Source organism: Schistocerca cancellata, chromosome 1 (assembly GCF_023864275.1).
Source record: "Schistocerca cancellata isolate TAMUIC-IGC-003103 chromosome 1, iqSchCanc2.1, whole genome shotgun sequence".
Lineage (NCBI taxonomy): Eukaryota > Metazoa > Arthropoda > Insecta > Orthoptera > Acrididae > Schistocerca > Schistocerca cancellata.
In genome coordinates this window covers 921,987,358-922,010,331 of record NC_064626.1, presented here as the reverse complement: position 1 = coordinate 922,010,331, position 22,974 = coordinate 921,987,358, and the positions used below count along the sequence as shown (strand labels likewise).

The 22,974-nt window shown below is 39.5% G+C and overlaps 1 protein-coding gene across 2 annotated transcripts in view; it reads left to right on the top strand.

Moving 5' to 3' along the window:
• Window positions 1-22,974, top strand: part of LOC126191321 (serine protease svh-1-like) — a 457,777-nt gene that overhangs the window by 244,112 nt on the left and 190,691 nt on the right. For both annotated transcript variants that reach the window (XM_049932162.1, XM_049932154.1), the window contains exon 11: window positions 6,943-7,102. In XM_049932162.1, coding sequence (XP_049788119.1) covers window positions 6,943-7,102 — 160 coding nt within the window. The remainder of the gene's footprint in view (window positions 1-6,942; window positions 7,103-22,974) is intronic.

Here is a 22,974-nt window from a genome sequence, read left to right as displayed (position 1 = left end):
ACAGCTGCCACCCATTCCGTACCAAGAAGTCCCTTCCATACAGCCTAGCCACCTGAGGTCATTTCATCTGCAGTGACGAGCAGTCCCTCTCAAAATATACCAAGGGTCTCACTGAAGCCTTCACTGACTGTAATCATCCTCCCATCTAGAAAACAAATTTTACAGTCCAACTCTGACGTCATCCAGGGCAGAGCATGATCCAACATTTAACAGATGTGGATCTTACAGTGGCTGAGTACAAAGTGAGTCTTTCACCTGCCTCTTGGGCTGTATTTATATATGTGCTGCAGCAGACGGCTTAGAGAACATCTGCTGTTAACTGCCCTTTGTATATGGCAGCAGCCTGTGAACGACCACTTTGTCGGACACATAATCTTTAAGAACAAAGTTATGAATTAATTCAGTATCTTCTTAATTTTTATATGTATTTAAGTAAGTTGTTTGGAAACACAGAAAAAGTTTCAGCTCACCTGAATAAAAACTTTGCCTTCTAGAATTTTTATAGTGGAACTAACGGGAGATCGTTACCTCTGAACCATATCTTTACTAGAACTTGTATTGAATGTTATTGTTATTAAAGTTCTAAAATTTGGTATATCTCTATTATTTAGTAGGTTGTATCATTTGTCGTAACCAAAATTCTCTACTATTAAAATTACAGGTACTTAATCTACTACAATTAGGTATATTTTAGTTACAAAACTGGTTTTCACTTAATTACTCAAAAACTATGAGATAACTTGGTGTGGTCTCTTAGTTACGATTTTTAGGGTGAACTGAAGCATAAAACAAATTTTTACGTTTGTAAGTCCAGTTTTTAGCACCTTCCATTTTTCTTAAAAATGTGGATTCTAGTTGTAATTTTCGTTCTTTAGCTTTGAAACTTGCACCAATTATTTATGAGCTCCATAGGGACACTCTGACCAAATTCTGGCTTTCTAGCTTTATTATTTAGTGCCACTTATTTTTTTTCTTAAAACTGCATTTTTATGGAAACTATCAAGTCTAGGTACATTAAGATTTGATATTTGAAACATTATTACAATAAAATATATTTTAACAGAGTTTTAAACATAACTGTTGACTTTTAATTTTATACTTAATTGCAGTTCAATACTTGCACACTATGTGCAGATGCATTAAGATGAAGTGGCACTACTAACAGTGAACTGCGGTAAGTCCGAGCACACTCGCTCACCGCTGTATCTCACACATGATACAGTGCTTGTTTTGCTTCTGGATGATACTGGCACAGACAGTTCATCTGGTCTGGATGCTTTCAGTGCTTTTGGTTTTCCTGTTGCAGATGCAGTGCACTTTTTCCTGACCAGGTCTCCTTACCAGCAGTTATATTCTTTACATTCTGAGTTCTCTTATATTTTTTTGGGTGGGTTAGGTCATGCCACTAATTTTATGGCCCACATTACTCTGAAACCTATGCCACAGCCACATTTCTTTTGTGCATGCCCTATTCTGGTGGCCTTGCGTGATCAAGTGATATCCAAGTTGGACAGACTGAGGTCATGCCAGTCATCCAGCCTATTATGTCAAGTGAGTGGTCTGCCTATCCGCCTCATGATTGTTAAAAAAACTGAATAGACAGCTTCAGCTCTGTTGTGACTTTAAAGTGTCTGTCAATGCTAAATCTATCATTGACACTTACACTTTCCCCTTTAAGGCAAGTTCTTGGCCAGTTTTTTTTCTAAAATTGATTTATCTGAAGTCTATTTTCATGTTACATTGGATGAGAATTCCGAATGGCTCCTTGTGATTAACATGTCCTTCATGTTGTACCAATACTGGCACCTCCCAATTGATGTGCCTAGAGCCCCAGCAATTTTCAGCATTTTCTGGAACAGATGAAGTGCCCTTTTCAGGGTGCAGTAACTATCTCATTGACATTTTCATGAAGGGTGCATTCATAGATGAACAGTTACACAACTAACACTCATTGTTCATGGTCTTCTGTACTGCTGGGTTGAAGCACAACTTTGCCAAGTCCCACTTTTTTCGGCTGTCATTTGTGTATTTGGGGTTTGTCACCTATGCGTCATCATATTGCAGCTGCCACAGCAGTGCCTCACCCTACAAATGTCAAAGAACTCCAAGCATTTCTAGGGAAAATTGCCTACTATCACAAATTCATTCAGGCTGTGGCCATCTTGGTCCATCCTCCACAAGGACATCAATTTTCAGTGAACACTAGAACGTGTGTATACATTCACACTTTTGAAATATAAATTACATTTTGCTCCTTGTGTAGCTATCTTTCATCCTGCCCACCACCTGGTCTTGGCTAAAGATGCCTCCAGTTAGTGTTGGGGCCATTCTTGCACATCTCTAAAAGGAATGTTCCGAGTGTTTCATAGCTTATGGATAAAAAAATGCTTAACTTTACTCAGCAGCACAATTCTCAATTGGAAAAGGCAGTGCATGCAATCGTGTACACCCTCAAAAGTTTTGAGTATTCTTGTATGGGTCTAAGTCCTATCTTCTCATTACACAGCACAAGCCTTCGGTTTCACTGTTTAATCCTTCTGCCTCATTGCCCAACAAGACATCGTCTCCATTGTTGGGCCTTGTTTCTGTCTGGCTACAGCTATGAAATATGTTTTTGGTCTACTGCACGGCTTAGCACTGGTGTTGTACTGTCCCAGCTTCTGATGAGGCTGGATCCTACTTTTGGTCAGGATGGCCTCCTTTGTTTTCACTTAGATGTTGAGGCGCAATTTACAATGAAATGGTTTCCTATTACAGGCTCCTGGATTGCAGCTGCTTTTGCTGCTGATCTAGTTTTGTACCAAGTTGTTCACTTGTTCAGCATGGTTGCCTGGACAGGCCTCTGGTCAGGTCTTCTGATCCTTTACATAACTATTTTGCCCTCCATCACTTCCTTGAGGGTATTGTTCTCTTAACTGCAGGTGGGCTGTCACCCAGGGTTGTGATCCCAGGCACCCTTTGACAGGATGTGCTTTAGCTCTTACATCAGGGACACTGGGGGGTCAATGGCATGGTTTTTGGCCCAGCATCATTGGTGATGTTAAGTATCTTGTCACAGCTGCTGTCAGTACGCTAAGCAACAGGCAGCACCCTGTGCATTATGCTCTATGTGGCCTGCACTGCAATATCTGTGGAAATGCGTCCATGTTGATTTTGTGGGACATTTCCTTACTTCTTATTGGTTGTTGGTTCTCAGCACCCTCTCTAAATTTCCATATGTGTGAGTTGGCCTTTGACACTACCTGTGGCTACGGTTCCATACTTTTCTGTATTGAAGGATTGCCGTATACACTTGTTATAGATAGTGGTCCGCAATTTGTGTCTCAGATCTACAATTTCTGCACCCGTAAGACATTTGCCACATGAGTGCTCCTCCTATCCATCTTCATTTAATGTTGAAGTGGAACATCTCATCTGCACGTTCAAGGTTCCATTGAAGAAATACATCATGGACTCTTCCACTGACAATGCCTTGACGCGTTTCTTGAGTTCCTACGGATTTACACCAGTGGGAGACAGAAGTCAGCTGGGATGTTCCTTGATCACCAACCCCACAGCCTCCTCCACCTGCTCATGCTGCTTCACCTATGTCCATCCACACGGTCCTCATTGTTTTCCACTCCAAGCCCCATGGTCTGAGCATGAGGATTTGGCTTCCAACGAAGTGGATTTCTGCCATGGTCCATGGCTTCTCCGGCCGCCACTGCTGTATGGTGTACCCCAATGACAGATGGTTGGTGTACCATCATGATCAGCTGTATCTTCATGCCACAGTGAAGTCCACGGGTATGCTACTGCCATCCCCACCTCCTCCCTCACCATCTGTCCAGGTCTTGCAAGATACCTCTGCTGCAGGGCAAACCTGCCCTCCTTGTAGATGTTACAGCCTCATGCCCTCCTCTGGGGTCTGGTGCCTTGACACTTGCTGCCAACCCTTCCTTTGAGGCTCTGTTGAAATTTGCACTTCCAATGGCTGGCGCTGTTGCACTCCTTAACACTGGCATCCCTAACGCATCTGCTCAAGCACCTTGTGCCCTTGCCATCAGCATCACCATCCCATCTTCTCTTCTTGTACTTTGCATGGAGTGTTCAATGAGGGGGATGGGGGAGGGGGTCACTGTGTGTCCAAGGCTGTGCCATTTCCAGCCCACTCATCAGTTTCTGCCCAGAATCTCCTTCGGCTACTGTCATCATCACCTGTGCCACCTACCACAGAAGCCATGGATGTGTCAATGATCACCCCGGTGCCCACATTGGAGGAACAGCCTTTCCGCAAGGGACGTGGGATACTACAACCCTATATATCATACTTGGATATACACCACAGGTATGGCTGCCAGCACTCTACATTCAAAGATTCTGCCATTGGCATCTGTGTATGCCTGCCACCTGAGGCTCCAACAACTTGTGCATAAGGTGCTGAAACTGCTATGCCATCTCCTGGAGCTCTCTCCTATATAAAGACAGTGTCGCAGGCGCTTGTCCCCAGATGTGTTCTACTGTTCACTGTACTGTTTCATTATCTGTGTATTGTATGTGGATTAGTAACTCTTGATCTTTGTAAGCACACTGTTACTCGTATCTTAATTTATGGCAGCATGAATATAAAGATGCTTTGTATGGTGAGAGGCTTGATAATTGATTACTACTTCCTGCGTGTATGTACATCTACATCTACATGGATACTCTGCAAATCACATTTAAGAGCCTGGCAGAGGGATTATCCTCATAATAAACTGCAAGAACCCTGAGTACACTTTCAGGTCCTGTTTTTGCATTACCCTCAGGAATTTTTCACTGATAGCCACAACACGGGTTTTTCCAACCAATATAACCTTTTGAGTGATTACCCTCCAGTCCTGTGTTGTGACCTTCCCTTCTTGAAGAGAATCTTTGGAGGAGTATCCTTGTTTCAGTACCCAAACTGACATCTTTGTGGTCTTGAAGAATTTAGCTGCTGTCTTGAGCGCCAGCTTCACCTCCTCCCTTTGAGATCTTGGGCACCATCTACTTAAGCCAGTCCACCAATTTCATATCCTTACAGACAAAGAGTCTTTGTCCAGATAAACTCACCTGAATTGGGGGCCTGTGCTTGCTTCCTCCCCTTTCTTCTCAAAGAGATCCATCTGAACAACCTGCTGCTAGGTCATGTTTGCAGGTGGGTACCCCTATTGGGTAACCACATTCCTGCACAATTACGGGTCTGTTTCCCTATTTATTGTGTCAGCGTTTATCTGTCTGATTATCCTGCGAAGTGGGAGTATTAGATTCTTCCCTCTCTTGTTCCCTGTCTTAGAGGTAGAAGGGTCTGCTTACCCCCTTATTTCTCAGACAATCCTTTTTTGAAGCTGTTAGGTTAAAGACCTTTTAATTTTCTCCATTTATGTTTAGGAAGTCATTCTTTAGCTTCCTTTTCTTTTTATTCTTTGAGAAGTTTTCTCTTCTTAGTACTAGGCAAGGATTTAATCCTGACCTGGTCCAACTTCTCAGTGACAAGTTCCACTACTCGGACTTTCCTGTCACCTGATCCAGCTGTAGAAACAGCTTCCATCAGTTCCAGCCCCAACACTGTGTGTTTGAGGATTCATCACATCCTTCAGTTTTTGTTTTATTTTGTTCTTTGTTCTCTGTTTTGGCCCCACAAGAATTGGGGATTTATTTGTCAAGGCCTCAGAGCCCCAAACAGTGCAGGGTTAATTACCTAGGGAGGTTGTCGGGTATCCATGAGGCTCCATAAATGACATATCTTCCCATGTACTATGCACTCCTCATCACAGATTGCTTCACATCTTGGTTTGGGTATCTGGGGAATTGAGGCAGGACTGTTGAAGTGGATATGGGAGGGATGTTATGGGACAATCTTTGTCCACTTCAACTGCTGATGCCCGTCTGCCATGGGAGACCCTGCCAGTAGCTGCACTACAGCATGGTTGTGCTTCAACAAGGCATTGTCCCCTAGAGAGACTACTACAGGAAATGAACACATTGCCTGGTGGCAAGACTGACAGTTTATACCTTGCTGTTGAAGCCTCTGTACACCAATTTAAAAAAAATGTTATCTTGCTTTCTGGACTTGGAATTCTCTGCATGTTCATGACTGTGATACTGACATTGTTTATAGGTACTGATTTGAGCTCATGTTACCTGGAGTTGTAATATTGATTCTCCTTTACGTTTTCTACCATCGGCTTAGTGTCAATCTCGATTTGTGGCAGTGACTTGACTAGTTTATTTCAAATTACAACATTAAATTTTCTCCTTCTGTTGTTTGTTTCCCATCAAGGATTTTTTAATACTTTGTTAATGGAGATATTATTTCTGCACACATGCACAGCTGCAGTTCCAAGGGGCACGACATGGATGTTTGTGTGTGTCTGTGAAGAACAATACTGGACACACAAATGCATTGATGCCATTTCAACAAGTTGGCTGTCACAGTTTCCTTCTGTCTCTCTGACGAGCTCCGGCTGCCATCTTCCTTACCTTCTTTGAAATATACTGTTGTCTGTGTGCTATTTACAAATGATGCAAGATAATTGCAGCATTATTTGCTTATGTGCCATAGTTTGTACAGTGCTAATGAGGAATAGTATCACATATTTCATGTCAGTTGCATTAAAATTTCCAAAATTTGTTGTATCTTTTATCATTTGTCATTAAGTTTCTTCTGCAGTGGTTGTTTGTATTAAAAGAATGACTCTTTGGTCCTCAGTAAAAGATTCAGTATTGTGTTCATATCTGTGTTACTGTCCACTCTGTTGTGATCAATTTATTTCTTAATAATGACTTTTTACACATTTTATTTTGTAGCCCATATTATTCACTTTATAAATGGATGTCATCTGTGTTCTCTAGCTGTTCAATTTCTTCATAACAATTAATTACTTGCACTGCTTCAGTAACAGCAATGAATGTTTTATATTTCTACTTATTATTTTCCAGGGAAGATGAGAAACTCTGTTTACTCGCAGATAGTAACAGTGGCTTATCTGGCCACCTGTTCCCATACCATGAATGGGACTACTATGAAAAGAGGTCTCTGACAATTAGCTGTGAAAATATGTTTTTATGCAAGAACATGAAGTGCATCAATTCTTCTAAGGTAAGCACACTTCAGATCAACAAAACCAACAAAACATATGTTGCAATATTTGAACACAATTTTCCACACACATCTTGTTTCTTATAGAGATATCTGCAGCAGGAACATTTATTACGACTGTATCTCAAAGGAGCAGGTTAAAATTTCCTTTCCACAATTATGTCATAGGTTCCCAAATGTTTCTCAAAAGCATTTCAGGTAAATGCCAGGATAGTTCCTTAAAAACTGTTGTGGTTGATCTCACCCCTCTTTCTTCTGGAACTCCTCTAGTGGTCTGTCTCTGATCGACTCAGTGCCAGTAAGACATTGGAAACTGATTTTGTTTTCTTCCATTGCTTTGTTAAACTGAGGAATTGCAGTCATCAAGCTCTATTCCCACGTGTTTGCTAGTGTTTCACTCTGATATACACCTAAAACACCAGGTAATTCCTGAATCTGCCTTAATTAAATCACAGCTGGCCTGTGTAAGTAAAGAACTAGCAAAATGTTACTTTTTCAAATTTATTGAGTACATCTGTGTCTCCCACTTTATTTTTGTGAGTTACCTTGAACCTAAGTGAGATGTCAAATGAGTCAAGTTATACATTGACAGACAGAAGCAGTTACAATTGGCTACTTCTCTGAAATATAGTAACCATAACTTACATCACACACACACAGATACACACATACTGTACTCAATAACGTTACTGTTGTTTTCAAACTGTGGTTGACTTTTGACAATAAACTTCATAAGGAAGTTAGTGTACTGTCAACAGGCTCAACTATGTAAAGAGCAGCTGAGAAGAACGTCTAAATTATTACCATCCTACCCTCTGTTACTTCAGTGTAGCCATTTTAGGCAAGGAGGAGGATCAAAATAATAATTAAAATAAAATGTACTCATCTGGTTCTTATAGCTTCTTGCCAATGTCATGGCTTGTAGAAAACATGTTTCACTGAAAACAATACTTTTGTCTGGGTGGTATGGTCAAGCTCTTGTAGGTTTGTCAGTTTAGACGCTGTGTGATTAAACTTCTTCATCATTCCTTTTACTTTCATCATTTCATATTTCACTACAATTTCACAAATCTGTCTCCATTCTGACACAATCCATACATTTGAACACAACAACTTCATATCACCTACTCCATAACTTCTTCTCATACTGTCTCCATAATAACTGCCACTGACTCAAAGAAGAACAAAGATAATACAAGAGGTCTCAGCTGAGCTGACACCTTTGAGGCATTTGACTCTCATTCAGAACTTAACACTTTGAGGACCACCCACCTAGAAAAAATTTGGGCTCATAAGACCAGATATGTATGTCATCATTTAAAATTTCACTGACACATTTGTATTTGATATATCTTAATGGGTAAGACATGCAAAAACAGAGCAATGTTTAAATGAAAGCTTAGCTTTACTATATGTATATTTTGGCAAGCTCCCAGATCTGCAGTGATATACATTCCAATTTTTGTACCAAATTTGCAGTTAATACAGATCAGTACATCAATTGTAATACCTTGCAATGTATTTGATAGCATTCTGTTGCTCTGCTCTCAGATTGCTGCTGAACTGTGTTGAATATGTTGTTGGATGTGCTAAATCTGGCCTTGTATCCATTGTCAAATAAAGAAGAATTCTGACTGTGGTTCAGTATTTTGATGCACCCTGTTCACTGAGCTTGCCTCATGCTTTCAACCATAACAAACCCATGGGTTAGCTACTTATGGCAGCATGCCTTGCTTATGCAAGAATTCATCAGGTGTTTCATTCCATCTAATGCCAGACTGATGCAACTCATAGGTCCACTTTTCAAGTCTCCACATCCACTCACCAATATGCAGTCCTTCCACACCTGGTATGCTGTTGATTTTTCTTTTTTCTTTTCAGTGGATCTGTGAAACCCCTGGCTAGTTTCACATACACTTCATCTTTTATGTTGGCCATCAAATTTACCACAACATTTAAATGATGAATTTCCCAATCTAATTCAACTGCTATTCCCTAAAAGTAATTACATAGTTTTCATTTTCACAACTAGGCTTTAAAATTTGTCAGAATCAATTCTTGGTCTTTGATCATTATCTGAAACCACCATTCATGCTCTTTATTTGGCATTTCTTCCACTCTCATCATATTTCCACTTAAAATTCATTTTGTTCATATCATCTTTGAGTTGTCAGTACATGGCACACAAATGACCAGGTTCAGTTTCATATTAAATTTTTCAGTTCTTTTGGCTGCTTCTTGCCGTTTGTTTTTATCGCCAACTGACATGACTTCTTGAATGCTTTATTGACCTTTTTCTCTTGATGTACTCTCCTTTTCAACTGCAGATACCTTCTTCTTCTCTTTTGTCTTGTAGTCTGTCAGTCATTTCAGTGGTTTGACTTGTCACCCAGAACATGTTCTGCAGTTTTCATTTAATGTGGTTCTCATAGTTCACAGTAATCATCCTTTGTTGTGATGTGGTGTAATCATTCTCAGCATTCTTGTCTTCCTTCTCAGTCTCCTTTCCTACACTGATATGTTCAGAAGGCACATGTTTCCAGATTTTCATTTTGATCAATTCAGGTACTTCTCCTTCTCACGTAACATCTACATCCTGTAATACTCTTTTAGCATCTGCAATATTTGTGGCCTTCAGATCAATCAAATTGGTAACAGCTTTGTTCAGTTTTGCTGGAAAGATATCTTCATTAAATGCAACATCTCTGACAATTGTTATTATTTCATGTTTCTGGATACCCGTCTCTAGGCTATCACGATTTATGAGTATTGAGCCATTACATGAGGTTGCCCTTTTAGTTCAAAATTGACCATATTGGTTTTTTATTTTTGCCCACATACAACATCCACATAATTGCAGATGGTCAGTGTTTGGCCACATTCATACCATCATTTGAAGTGACTTTCTGAATCATTTGCTGTAGTCAGACATCTAATTTGCAAGTACTTTGCCATTGCTACTGCTTTGCCCCAGAAATTTTGTGAGATTACACTCTCCAAAAGCATACATCACACAGTATTTGAAAGGAATTGAACCATTCTGCAACATCATTTTGTTGAGGTCAGCTGCCTCTGAACTTCTCTTTTAGCAAATATCTCTCTTAGCAGGTATTATTCAAATTCTTTACTTATATATTTGCCTCCACTGTCTGAACATAGCATTCCTATTTTTTCTTGATGGTTTTCTGCATATGCTTTGTATTCTTTGAATGATTGAAACACTGCACTTTCAGGAAATATGTTACTGTTTATCCTGAATAATTATCAGCAAATGTGACAATATATTTTGCTCCTCCAAGTGACTGTGGGCCAGACAGATGCACGTTATATTACTGTGTATTGAACACAGCGATTCACTTGATCTGTTTTCCAGTCTGTTTGGGGAAAGGCTTGGCTTTCATCTTGTCTTCAGTGCACACACTGCACAACTGAATCATTTGGTTTTCTGATGCTTCAAGAGTTATTCCACAATATATATCTGCTTTTCTCATTTTTTCATTGAGAATATGGTCTTTGGTACCATAAATCAGATTCCCAACTAGTGGTAAGACCTGTGACACAGCCACATGCACTCACTGAGATACTCACCTCAGTGACTGATAACAAATTACACATGATGTGTAGAATATGCAATGTATTGTTCAAGTTGACCTTTTGCCCTCCACATTCTTCTCATACGTATATGCACACAATGATGAAACCAATACGTAACAAATATACACGATCAGCTACTTTTATTAATTATTCGCATTTGGTTAACGTGGTGAATTTATCACAATGGTAAGTCATATGGTCTGTTTCACTGCTGTCCAGAGCCCATACATTGTGTCTTTTACTTTCTCAGAAAGTGGTGTATGTCACATGTGAAAACATGACAATGTCTGACGTGATTACGCTTAATTTATTTGTAGGATGAAATTTAATGTTATAGTGTTTTGCTGTCAGTAACACACTTTTGCTAGCTGTTAGTGTCACTGAATATGAAGATGTGTTTTACTTGCTTTCTTATCTATAGTTTGCTTCCTCATTGATTAAAATGTAATCATCAGACTGTGGGCAATATATCCATATACTTGACAGTGATGATATTGAGGACCACACTCATACGTTTTTTAATAACTGCCAAAATCATTATTACACTGGCCATTACTATGGACTGGTCTACTTTGAACACTTCCACTCTGATTTGTTTGTTATGGTTGGTCTCTTCTGACCTTTGAAACTTTTAAAACTGCAGTGTGCTGCATCTTGGAAGGTAATCTGACAGCAGTTCATTCTTTTCAATGTTCATGTGTTCCTTTAACTCAAGCATTCTCCCACACAAATCAAAATGTTTATGGGAATCTCTCAGTGCGCCTCATTTTTCTTTCACAGTTTTGCAGTCTTGTATATCATCAAGAGAATAAATATTAAATGGTGTTAGCAGAATTCTGATAGCCTTTACATTTGTTTTTTATTTTTCTGCTTTGCATGTATTTCCAATGCCAGGTTTATTAGTGCACAAACACAGCTTACTTATGAGAAATCCATTAACACTTTGTGACTAGTAGTGGTAATTCACTTCATTCAACAGTTCTATTTCTTGCTTGCCCACCATGTTTGATCATTTACTTATGTACTGTTAATGTGTTGTGCAGTGCAGAAACTTTCCCATTCATATATTTCACCAATTATTCTCACTGAATTTAGCCCCATCTATTACTTTCATACTGATTTTGTAACATCACTTACAAATCTTCTTTGTAATATACAAAAGATCTTTCAGTCTGTCTTCTCATTTAGACGACTTCCTCTTTTCCTCTCAGTGTTCATTGGTGATACTGGGCCATAGTCCTTTAACCTTGTTTTAAAAATGGTAGGGAGCAAACATAAACATGTAGCACATCACAACTGAAAGAACACATTTTATTTGAACATATATACATGGGGAGATTTCCATCTTGCATAATATGTCATACAAAAACCGACAACACTTCATAGTTCACAAGAAAGGTAGTCCATGTCACTGACAGCTTCTGCAAGGTATTCAACTGTCAGATTTATACAATATGCTTACACTTCAATAGAATTCTGTAGCACAGTACTGAGTGAAAATATGCAAAGTATGCTAGCAATACCGTCTGCTGGTCAACATAATGAATAGGATTTCTAATTGCAAAAGAGGCAAAACAGAGATTTTGGGTTAACTTTTCCATCTCTGGTGCCAACTCAGTTTATTATTCATCTGGATGCCTAGAAATTTCACGTATGGAGGATCATTCACTCCATGCCCAACAATTCCCATTTTTATTTGTCCATAATTGCTTCATACGAGTCTTTGTAATCTATTAGCTGTGTAAAGATTGTAAGCATATCCCATTATTCTTCTGTATCTGCTATGGATATGTTTAAATAAGACTAAATATTTATAGATGTAAAAAAATTTCTTTGAGAATTACAATTGAGATTCAGTAAAGACAGCAAATGAACTGCAGCTATGTAATAAAACTGAGGAGGCAGCAACTTTTTCAAAGTACGGTTTTCTTACTAATTTACCTGTCTAAATTCGCACAATTGTTGCTCATGTCAGCACCAATGACTCCTGCTGTCTGGGTTCAGAGGTCATCCTCAGTTCGTACAGGCGGTTGGCGGAATTGGTGAAGGTGGAAAGCCTCGCTCACGGGGTGGAATCTGAGTTAACTATTTGTAGTATCGTTCCCAGAACCGATTGCAGTCCTCTGGTTTGGAGCCGAGTAGAAGGCTTAAACCAGAGGCTCAGCCGATTCTGCGGAGGTCTGGGGTGCAAATTTCTCGACCTCCACTATCGGGTGGAGAAATGTAGGGTCCCCCTGAATAGGTCAGGCGTGCACGACACGCCGGCAGCGGCTACAAGGGTAGCGGAATACGTGTGGAGTGCACATGTGGGTTTTTTAGGTTAAAGAATTCCCTCCATAGGCCCGACAAGACGCCTCCTGAGACGCAGCAAGGTAGGAGTAGGCAAAATGCAACAGGGAATAACAATATTAATGTGCTAATAGTAAACTGCAGGAGCGTCTATAGAAAGGTCCCAGAACTGCTCTCATTAATAAACGGTCACAATGCCCATATAGTACTAGGAACAGAAAGTTGGCTGAAACCAGATGTAAACAGTAATGAAATTGTAAACTCAGATTGGAATGTATACCGCAGAGACAAGCTGGACAGTGAAGGGGGAGGCGTGTTTATTGCGTTAAGAAGTGCAATAGTATCGAAGGAAATTGACGGAGATTCGAAATGTGAAATAATTTGGGTGAAGGTCACAGTTAAAACAGGCTCAGACATGGTAATTGGATGTCTCTATAGGCCCCCTGGCTCAGCAGCTGTTGTGGCTGAGCATCTGAAGGATAATTTGGAAAATATTTTGAGTAGATTTCCCCACCATGTTATAGTTCTGGGTGGAGATTTTAATTTGCCGGATATAGATTGGGAGACTCAAACGTTCATAACGGGTGGCAGGGACAAAGAATCCAGTGAAATTTTTTTAAGTGCTTTATCTGAAAACTACCTTGGGCAGTTAAACAGAGAACCGACTCGTGGTGATAACATATTAGACCTTCTGGTGACAAACAGACCCGAACTATTTGAAACAGTTAACGCAGAACAGGGAATCAGTGATCATCAAGCGGTTACTGCATCGATGATTTCAGCCATAAATAGAAGTATTAAAAAAGGTAGAAAGATTTTTCTGTTTAGCAAAAGTGACAAAAAGCAGATTACAGAGTACCTGATGGCTCAACACAAAAGTTTTGTCTCAAGTACAGATAGTGTTGAGGATCAGTGGACAAAGTTCAAAACCATCATACAATATGCGTTAGATGAGTATGTGCCAAGCAAGATCGTAAGAGGTGGAAAAGAGCTGCCGTGGTACAAAAACCGAGTTAGAAAACTGCTTCGGAAGCAAAGGGAACTTCACAGCAAACATAAACATAGCCAAAGCCTTGCGGACAAACAAAAATTGTGCGAAGTGAAATATAGTGTGAGGAGGGCTATGCAAGAGGCATTCAATGACTTTGAAAGTAAAGTTGTATGTACTGACTTGGCAGAAAATCCTAAGAAATTTTGATCTTACGTCAAAGCGGTAGGTGGATCAAAACAAAATGTCCAGACACTCTGTGACCAATATGGTGCTGAAACAGAGGATGACAGACTAAAGGCCAAAATACTAAATGTCTTTTTCTAAAGCTGTTTCACAGAGGAAGACTCCACTGTAGTTCCTTCTCTAGATTGTCGCACGGATGACAAAATGGTAGATATCAAAATAGATGACAGAGGGATAGAGAAACAATTGAAATCGCTCAAAAGAGGAAAGGCCGCTGGACCTGATGGGATACCAGTTCGATTTTACACAGAGTATGCGAAGGAACTTGCCCCCCTTCTTGCAGTGGTGTACCGTAGGTCTCTAGAAGAGCGTAGCGTTCCAAAGGATTGGAAAAGGGCACAGGTCATCCCCGTTTTCAAGACGGGACATCCAACAGATGTGCAGAACTATAGACCTTTATCTCTAACATCGATCAGTTGTAGAATTTTGGAACACGTATTATGTTCGAGTATAATGACTTTTCTGGAGACTAGAAATCTACTCTGTAGGAATCAGCATGGGTTTCGAAAAAGACAGTCGTGTGAAACCCAGCTTGTGCTATTCGTCCACGAGACTCAGAGGGCCATAGACACGAGTTCACAGGTAGATGCCGTGTTTCTTGACTTCCGCAAGGCGTTCGATACAGTTCCCCACAGTCGTTTAATGAACAAAGTGAGAGCATATGGACTATCAGACTAATTGTGTGATTGGATTGAAGAGTTCCTAGATAACAGAACGCAGCATATCAAGAGAAGTCTTCCGAAGTAAGAGTGATTTCAGGTGTGCCGCAGGGGAGAGTCGTAGGACTGTTGCTATTCACAATATACATAAATGACCTTGTGGATGACATCGGAAGTTCACTGAGGTTTTTTGCAGATGATGCTGTGGTGTATTGAGAGGTTGTAACAATGGAAAATTGTACTGAAATGCAGGAGGATCTGCAGCGAATTGACGCATGGTGCAGGGAATGGCAATTGAATCTCAATGTAGACAAGTGTAAGGTACTGCGAATACATAGAAAGATAGATCCCTTATCATTTAGCTACAAAATAGCGGGTCAGCAACTAGAAGCAGTTAATTCCATAAATTATCTGGGAGTATGCATTAGGATGATTTAAAATGGAATGATCATATAAAGTTGATCGTTGGTAAAGCGGATGCCAGACTGAGATTCATTGGAAGAATCCTAAGGAAATGCAATCTGAAAACAAAGGAAGTAGGTTACAGTACGCTTGTTCGCCCACTGCTTGAATGCTGCTCAGCAGTGTGGGAACTGTACCAGATAGGGTTGATAGAAGAGATAGAGAAGATCTAACGGAGAGCAGCGCGCTTCGTTACAGGAACATTTAGTAATCGCAAAAGCATTACAGAAATGATAGATAAACTCCAGTGGAAGACTCTGCAGGAGAGACGCTCAGTAGCTCGGTACAGGTTTTTGTTAAAGTTTCGAGAACATACCTTCACCGAAGAGTCAGGCAGTATATTGCTCCCTCCTACATATATCTCATGAAGAGACCATGAGGATAAAATCAGAGAGATTAGAGCCCACACAGATGCATACTGACAATCCATGTTTCCACGAACAATACGAGACTGGAATAGAAGGGAGAACCGATAGAGGTACTCAAGGTACCCTCCGCCACACACCGTCAGGTGGCTTGCGGAGTATGGATGTAGATGTAGATGTAGAAGAAGAGTAAGCAATACAGTGACAGCTGACTTTTAATATAGTATGCAGATTTAGTTTCTACAGTGTCATTGTCTCATGTTAATGTACACCTTGACTTGTTACTCATTCCTAAATGTTCCCTTTCATGGTGAAACCTACAGAACACAATGAGTGAATGAATGAGCGTCTCTTTATGAAAATACTAGAATCATCAGCAAATATTATAGTTTTTGAAGAATCATCCAGTGTCCCAAGTGAGTCTTGTGGGTCAAGTTCCCTAATCTACATCTATACTCTGCAAACCACTGTGAGGTGCATGGCAGAGGGTACGTCCCACTGTACCAGTTATTAGGGTTTCATCATGTTACATTCAGATATGGAGCATGGGAATGCCTCTGTGTGTTCAGTAATTATTCTAATCTTATCCTTATGATCCCTTTGTGAGCCATATGTAGGTGGTTGTAATATATGCCTAGCGTAATCATTTAGAGCCAGTTATTGCAACTTTGTTAATAGGCTTACTCGAGATAGTTTATGTTTGTCCTCAAGAGTCTGACATTTCAGTTCCTTCAGAATTTCTGTGACACTCTCCCTAGGATTAACCAAAACTGCGACCATTTGTGCTGCCCTTCTTTGTACACAATCAATATCCCCTGTTAGTCCTATCTGGTATGGGTCCCACACACTTGAGCAATATTCTAGGATGGGTTGCACAAGTGATTTGTAAGCAATCTCCTTAGCAGACTCATTGCACTTCACCAGTATTCTACCAATAAACCGAAATCTACCACCTGCTTTACCCACAACTGAACCTGTGTGATCATTCCATTTCATATCCCTACAAAGTGTTAAACCCAGGTATTGGTATAAGTTGGCTGATTCCAACAGTGACTCATTGAGATTATAGTCATTGGATGCTACATTTTTTTTCCATTTTGTGAAACTGAAAAATTTTACTTTTCTTAAGATTTAGAGCAAGTTGCCAATCACTGCAACATGTTGAAATCTTATCAAGATATGACTGAATATTTATGCAGCTTCTCTCAGATAGTACTTCATTACAGATAACTGCATCAACTGAAAAAAGTCTGAGGTTACTGAAAACATTGTCTGCAAGATCATTAATATACAATATCAACAACAAGAGTCCCAACACATTTCCCTGGGTCACATCCAAAATTACTTCTACATCTGACAATGACTCTCCATCCAAGCTAACATACTGTGTCCTCCTTCAGAAAAAGTCCTCTGTCTAGTCACAAATTTCACTTGGCACCCAATATGATTGTTTTTTTCTACAATAAGCATAGCTGTGGTACTTAGTCAAAAATGTTTCAGAGATCAAGAAACACTGCATCTACCTGATTGCCTTGATCCAAAGCTTTCCGTATGTCAAGTGAAAAAAGTGCAAGTTGGGTTTCACATGATCACTGTTTTTGACAACAATGCTTGTTGACATTGAGGAGGTCATTCTGTTCAAGATATGTCATTATCTTTGAACTAAGAACATGTTCTAAGATTCTACAAAATCTATGTCAAGGATGCTGGATGGTAGTTTTCTGGATCACTTCTACAACCCTTCTCATAGATGGGTGTGACGTATCCTTTTTTTATGAGAACTGGGCATGGTTTTTTGTTCAAGAGACCTATGATACATTACAGAGAGAAGATGGGCTTACTCAGCCACAAATACAGTATAGACTCTGATGGGGCTTCCATCAGGCCTTGGCGCTATGTTCAGTTTTAATCATTTCAGCTGTTTGTCAAGACCATTGACCCATTCTGAATTTAGTCCTATTCCTGTCTACCATTTGCAAATGTGACCTTCGATTATTAAGATAAGACCCCATCCATGAAAGGCGAATACTTAACACAAAGCCATTTTATAAGGGTCAAATGAAAATGAAATGGGACAAAAAAAAGTGAACTGTTTATTATTTCAAAAGTAATCACCAATTATCGCACTTTAAGACAAAATGCTCAACATCTTCATGGAAAAATATCTGTGGTTGCCTACAAAACCATGATTATTTCCAGGCATGCACTTCTTTGTACAACTTCTGCAGCATAGTCCAAATGCTCAAAATGGATGGCATCATCCTATTGCAGAATAATGCCCGCCTGCATGTTTCCAAGGTTGTTTTGACTTTGCTGCAGAAGTTCTGCTGTGAAGCCTTTAAACATCCTCCATAAAGTCCCAGTTTCTCCCCCATGCAGTTTCCATAGTTTCAGAGCCCCAAAGACAGAAATTTGTGGCATTAATTTGCTTCGAACAAATAGGTGCACGCCTAGGTACAATCATGGTTCTGTAGGCAGCTGGAAACATTTTCCTATGAAGGCATTGAACATCTTGTCTCACATTTTGGTAAATGAACTAACAGTTATGATGATTACTTTTGAAATAATAAACACTTTACTTAATTTTTATTTCCATCTGTCTTGTTTTCATTTGACAGCCCCTTATAGTTTCCTTAGTGAAATGTTACAATATGCACAACTGAAAGCTTTGGCATCATCAGGGATAATGCCAACAGAGTAATTTTTATTGCTTATTTCTACGAGAACTGAGTTTTTGAGATTATATATTGCTTTTTTGTATAAAAGCCTTTATGGAACCAAATTCAGGTCCTATTTGAAGGTTATTCTCAGAAAGATGGTTCAGTATTCTGTTGTAATCTACCTTTTCAAATGTTTTTGAGAATAGGGGAAGTAAGAAGATAGGTCTATAATTAGAAGTCAGCTGCATATCTCCACTTTCATAAATAGGTGTTTCTACCATATATATCAGCCTCTCAGGAAAAATGTCTTGGCTCACTGACTGGTTACAACGGCAACTCAAAGGAGACACTACCAAAGCATCAGAAGATTTTAGCACTTTGGTTGAATGCCATCATAACTGTAAGAGCAAGCGATTATAGTTAGCTGATGATTTTTGTGATCTCTGTAACTGATTATTTAGCAAAACTGATTTGTTGTGGAGGGATATGCAGTGCAATATAACTAAATCTAATGGATCTGCCTTTGATGGACCATTTTTTGCCTCTCTTTTGTTAAACTGCTATTAGGAAGAGTTCATTGAATTTAATGGCCAGTGATGTGAATGTCACATCATTTGTCTGAGTACTACTGTTATAATGAAGTTGAGTATCATTTGTTTAACAGTATTTATTCATTTCAGGCTTAATAGTGATCCAAATTTTTCTTGTCTTGTTCTTGGAATTTTAAATTTTTTGTGCATAGTACATGGTGTATGGTCCTTTGATGACTGAAGAATTGTGTAATATTGTTTGTATTTCATTTTTAAATCTTGATTAGTGCTAGACCTCTACATAAAATAAAGCTCTGTCTCCCTAACACTAGATACATTTTGTGTCATAAAATACTGTGCTGCATCATTGTAGGTGCTGTGGTCCTCTTCAGGGCAATTCACTGTTTCAAGTCTGTCAAAACATTGGCAGTTTAGCTGTTGTGATAGTTGCAATGATATGGCTCAGTACCCAAAATTATTTTATCAAAAATGACACCAGTCATGGAAGCCTATGAACTTATACTGGATACTTTGAGTATAATGTTCAGCACCCTTTCCCTTTGCATTCACTGTAATAGTCCACGCTGCACTGTGAAAGAAAACTCTATTCATAGTATTGTAAGAATATTTTTAGGAGGAGCCTTAACTGTAGAGAGTATGTCACTAAGTGGTGGATTGGGAAATGCTCATCTGCAGCTCCTAGCTGTTGATAGGTATGAGGGAAATAAAATACCTCCTATGGACCAAAGACATCAGGGAGAAAACTTAATTAACAAATCCAGCTACTACAGACCCAGCAAGCCAATGATCGGTAAAATGCATACCGTCATACATGCAACAAGCTGAGACTGAATGGAAACAGTAGAAGATGATCCATCTGTTCCCAAGGATTAAGATTTAGTACATTGAACACACAGACACTGACTGGGAAGGGGAGGAAGTGGTGGACTTGACAAATAGAAGGAGACTTAGATATTCTATTCTAGGACTGTCAGAAATTTGGTGGAAGAGTAAAGGAAGTAGAATTGGGGAGTAGATAAAGGCTGTACTCATGTGGGAATGAAGAAGATGGAAGACAGGGAGTGACACTAGCTATGAGAGCAGGGTTAAAAGAGGAGGTGAAAGGAGTAACTGAAAGGATCGTTAAAGGCAGAGTGAAAGTGAAAGGGACACATATTTGCCCCACAAGTTGGGTTTTCTGCTAAAGAGGAGGAGGATTTTTGAAGAGGAAATGTAGAGACAACTACTAGGCAAAAGGTAATTATAATGAGATACCTAAATGCACAAGTGGACAAGGAAAGAGAAGCATATTAATAGTGGAGGAATGGGGGAGGAGAAGGATGAAGGACAATAATGTCAGACTTCTCTAAAAGGAATGAAACAGCAGTAGACAACACCTGCTTTATGAAGAAAGAAATTCATAAGGAAATGTGGTACAGTCATGATTTATTGAGTAAATCTGTAGTAGACTGTATGGTATGTGACCAATTCACAAAAAGAACCGTGACCTCCAACATCCTAGATAGCGATCACTGTCTTTTTGTAGTGATAAACAGAGGAATTAAACAGGAAAAAGTGGCAGAAAGAAAGAAAAGGAAGATAAGGATGTTGAAGTTAAAAGAAAATAAATAAAAAAAAAACAGAAAATAGTAAACAGCATCATACCAACGGATGAAATGCAGTCAGTAGAGGAGATTGGGAATGTTCAAAACAATGGTGGTGCAAGCAGCAGAAAGAGTTTTGCAGAAGAACTAGTGCTATGAAACCTTGGTAAGCTCCCTAGTAGAATGTTAAATGAGGCAGGAAGTTGTAAAGAAAAACAGAAGGAGCAAGAAAGGAAGACCAGAAGAAGTATTAGTGCAACATTTTTTGGTGCATTTCAAAACCCATCTTTAGACAATTGAATGTGTAGAAAAGTGTAAAAATGTATTGAAAACCAGCATCATGTATAAGGAACGCAATAATCCAATGCATTTTTGATGTGCTAAAATTGATTCATCAGTGAAAGAAAATAGCGAATTGATGACAAGCTGGAACTGTAGTCAGTGATGCCTTAAAAACTCTCGTAAAACTGCAAACAAAAATTGTGGCTGTGAGTGTGAATTACCAGCATTAGTTGAAGATTTAATAAATTAAATTCAATGTCTTTAAGCTAAGGTTTCTTTACTTAGTAAAAAGGTGGACAAAGGTGATCAACAGCTTCTGCTGAATGACTGCAGGCTTAAATTAAAAACCAAGGAGAGATTTGCTGATGTTATTACTCAAAACAGATATCAGATTCTTGATGAAAGAGTGGAAGTTCCAGCATTTAAATCCATGCAAACTAAAAGCAACTAATCAGACTGAAAAAAAAACTACCAGTGATAAGTTCAAAAAACACCAGGTCCTAACCTCATGTGCTAACCTAGTGAGTAAATGTAAACAAACTGTCCAAGGTAATGCCAGTGAAATCTGTGAAATTGTATGCATATAACTGTCCCAAGAAAACAATGGAAGAAGCAAAGAGAACCATAAATACAAGAAGGGCTGGATTTTAATACACCCTAAGACAAAAAAGATGATGCACCATAATGGAATTACCCAAATGGTACGGAAATCAGTAGATAGGATGTACATGTACACAAAAACAAATGATTACAATTTCAGAAAAATGGATGATTTATTCAAGAGGAAGAGCTTCACAGACTGAGCAAGTCAATAACGCATTGGTCCATCTGTGTCCCTAATGCAAATAGTTATTCATTTTGGCATTGACTGTTAGAGTTGTTGGGTGTCCTCCTGAGGGATATTGTGTCAAACTCTGCCCAATTGGCATCTTAGATCATCATAATCCCATAGTGCTCCAAAAGTTCTCAGTTAGTGAGAGATCTGATGACCTAGCTGGCCAAGGTAGGGTTAGGCAAACGCAAAGACAAACAGTAGATGCTCTCACCATGTGTGTTCTGGCATTGTCATGCTGAAATGTAAATCCAGGATAGCTTGTCAAGAAGGCAATAAATGGGGCATAGAATATCATCGATGTAGCACTGTGATGTACTGGTGTCATAGATGACAACCATAGGCCCTGCTCATGAAAATAAATGGCACCCCAGACCATCACTCCTAGTTGTTGGGACGTATGGCAGACAACAGTCAGGTTGTCTGTCCTGTCATTGGGGTTTAATTTCAGGTGGGACTCATAGCTGAAAGACAGTCCTATTCCACTCAATGAGATTCCAGGTCAAATATGTGTCTGGAGGTGGCCTGGACATTGGGGCCATATCAACCGGACTGTCACCCATCATACGACCCAATAACCAGGAGTGATGGTCTTGGGTCCATTTATTTTCATAGCAGGACCCCTCTGGTTGTCATCTGCAGCACCCTTACAGCACAGTGGTACGTCAACAATATTGTAAGTTACCCTTCATTGCAAGCCATCCTGGGCTTACATTTCAGCAAGATAATGCCAGTCCGTATGTGGCAAGAGTTTCTACCGCTTGTCTTCATGCTTACTAAACCCTACCTTGGGCATCAAGGTCACTGGATCTCTCCGCAGTTGAGAACCTGTGGAGCATTTGGATAGAGTCTCCAACCAGAATTTTGATGATGTAACCTGCCAGTTGGACAGAATTTGGCATGATATTCTTCAGGAGGACGTCCATAACTCTATCAATCAGTGCCAAGTTGAATAACTACTTACATGTGTGCCAGAGTTGGACTTACATGTTACTGACTTGCTCAGTTGTGAAGCTCTTTCTCTTGAATAAATCATCCTATTTTTCTGAAATTGTAATCATTTGTTTGTCTGTACACTTGTATCACATCTACCAATTTCCATTCCATTTTGATAATTCCTACATGGTGCCCCCCTCCACAGAACATTCATGGTATCCAAGACGACTACAGCTGTGATTCACATGCAACCTGGAACACCTCCTTTTGCTGTGATGGAGCTGTGTATGCAAGATAGTGAATCTTTCTTATTAAATAATTATGTCATGGACATGGGGGATACAAATGAGGCAGCTAAAAATCGAGCAAATGAACTATCAGACTCGTGAAAGTACACTTGGTAAGTTAATTGGTGCTAAAATAAC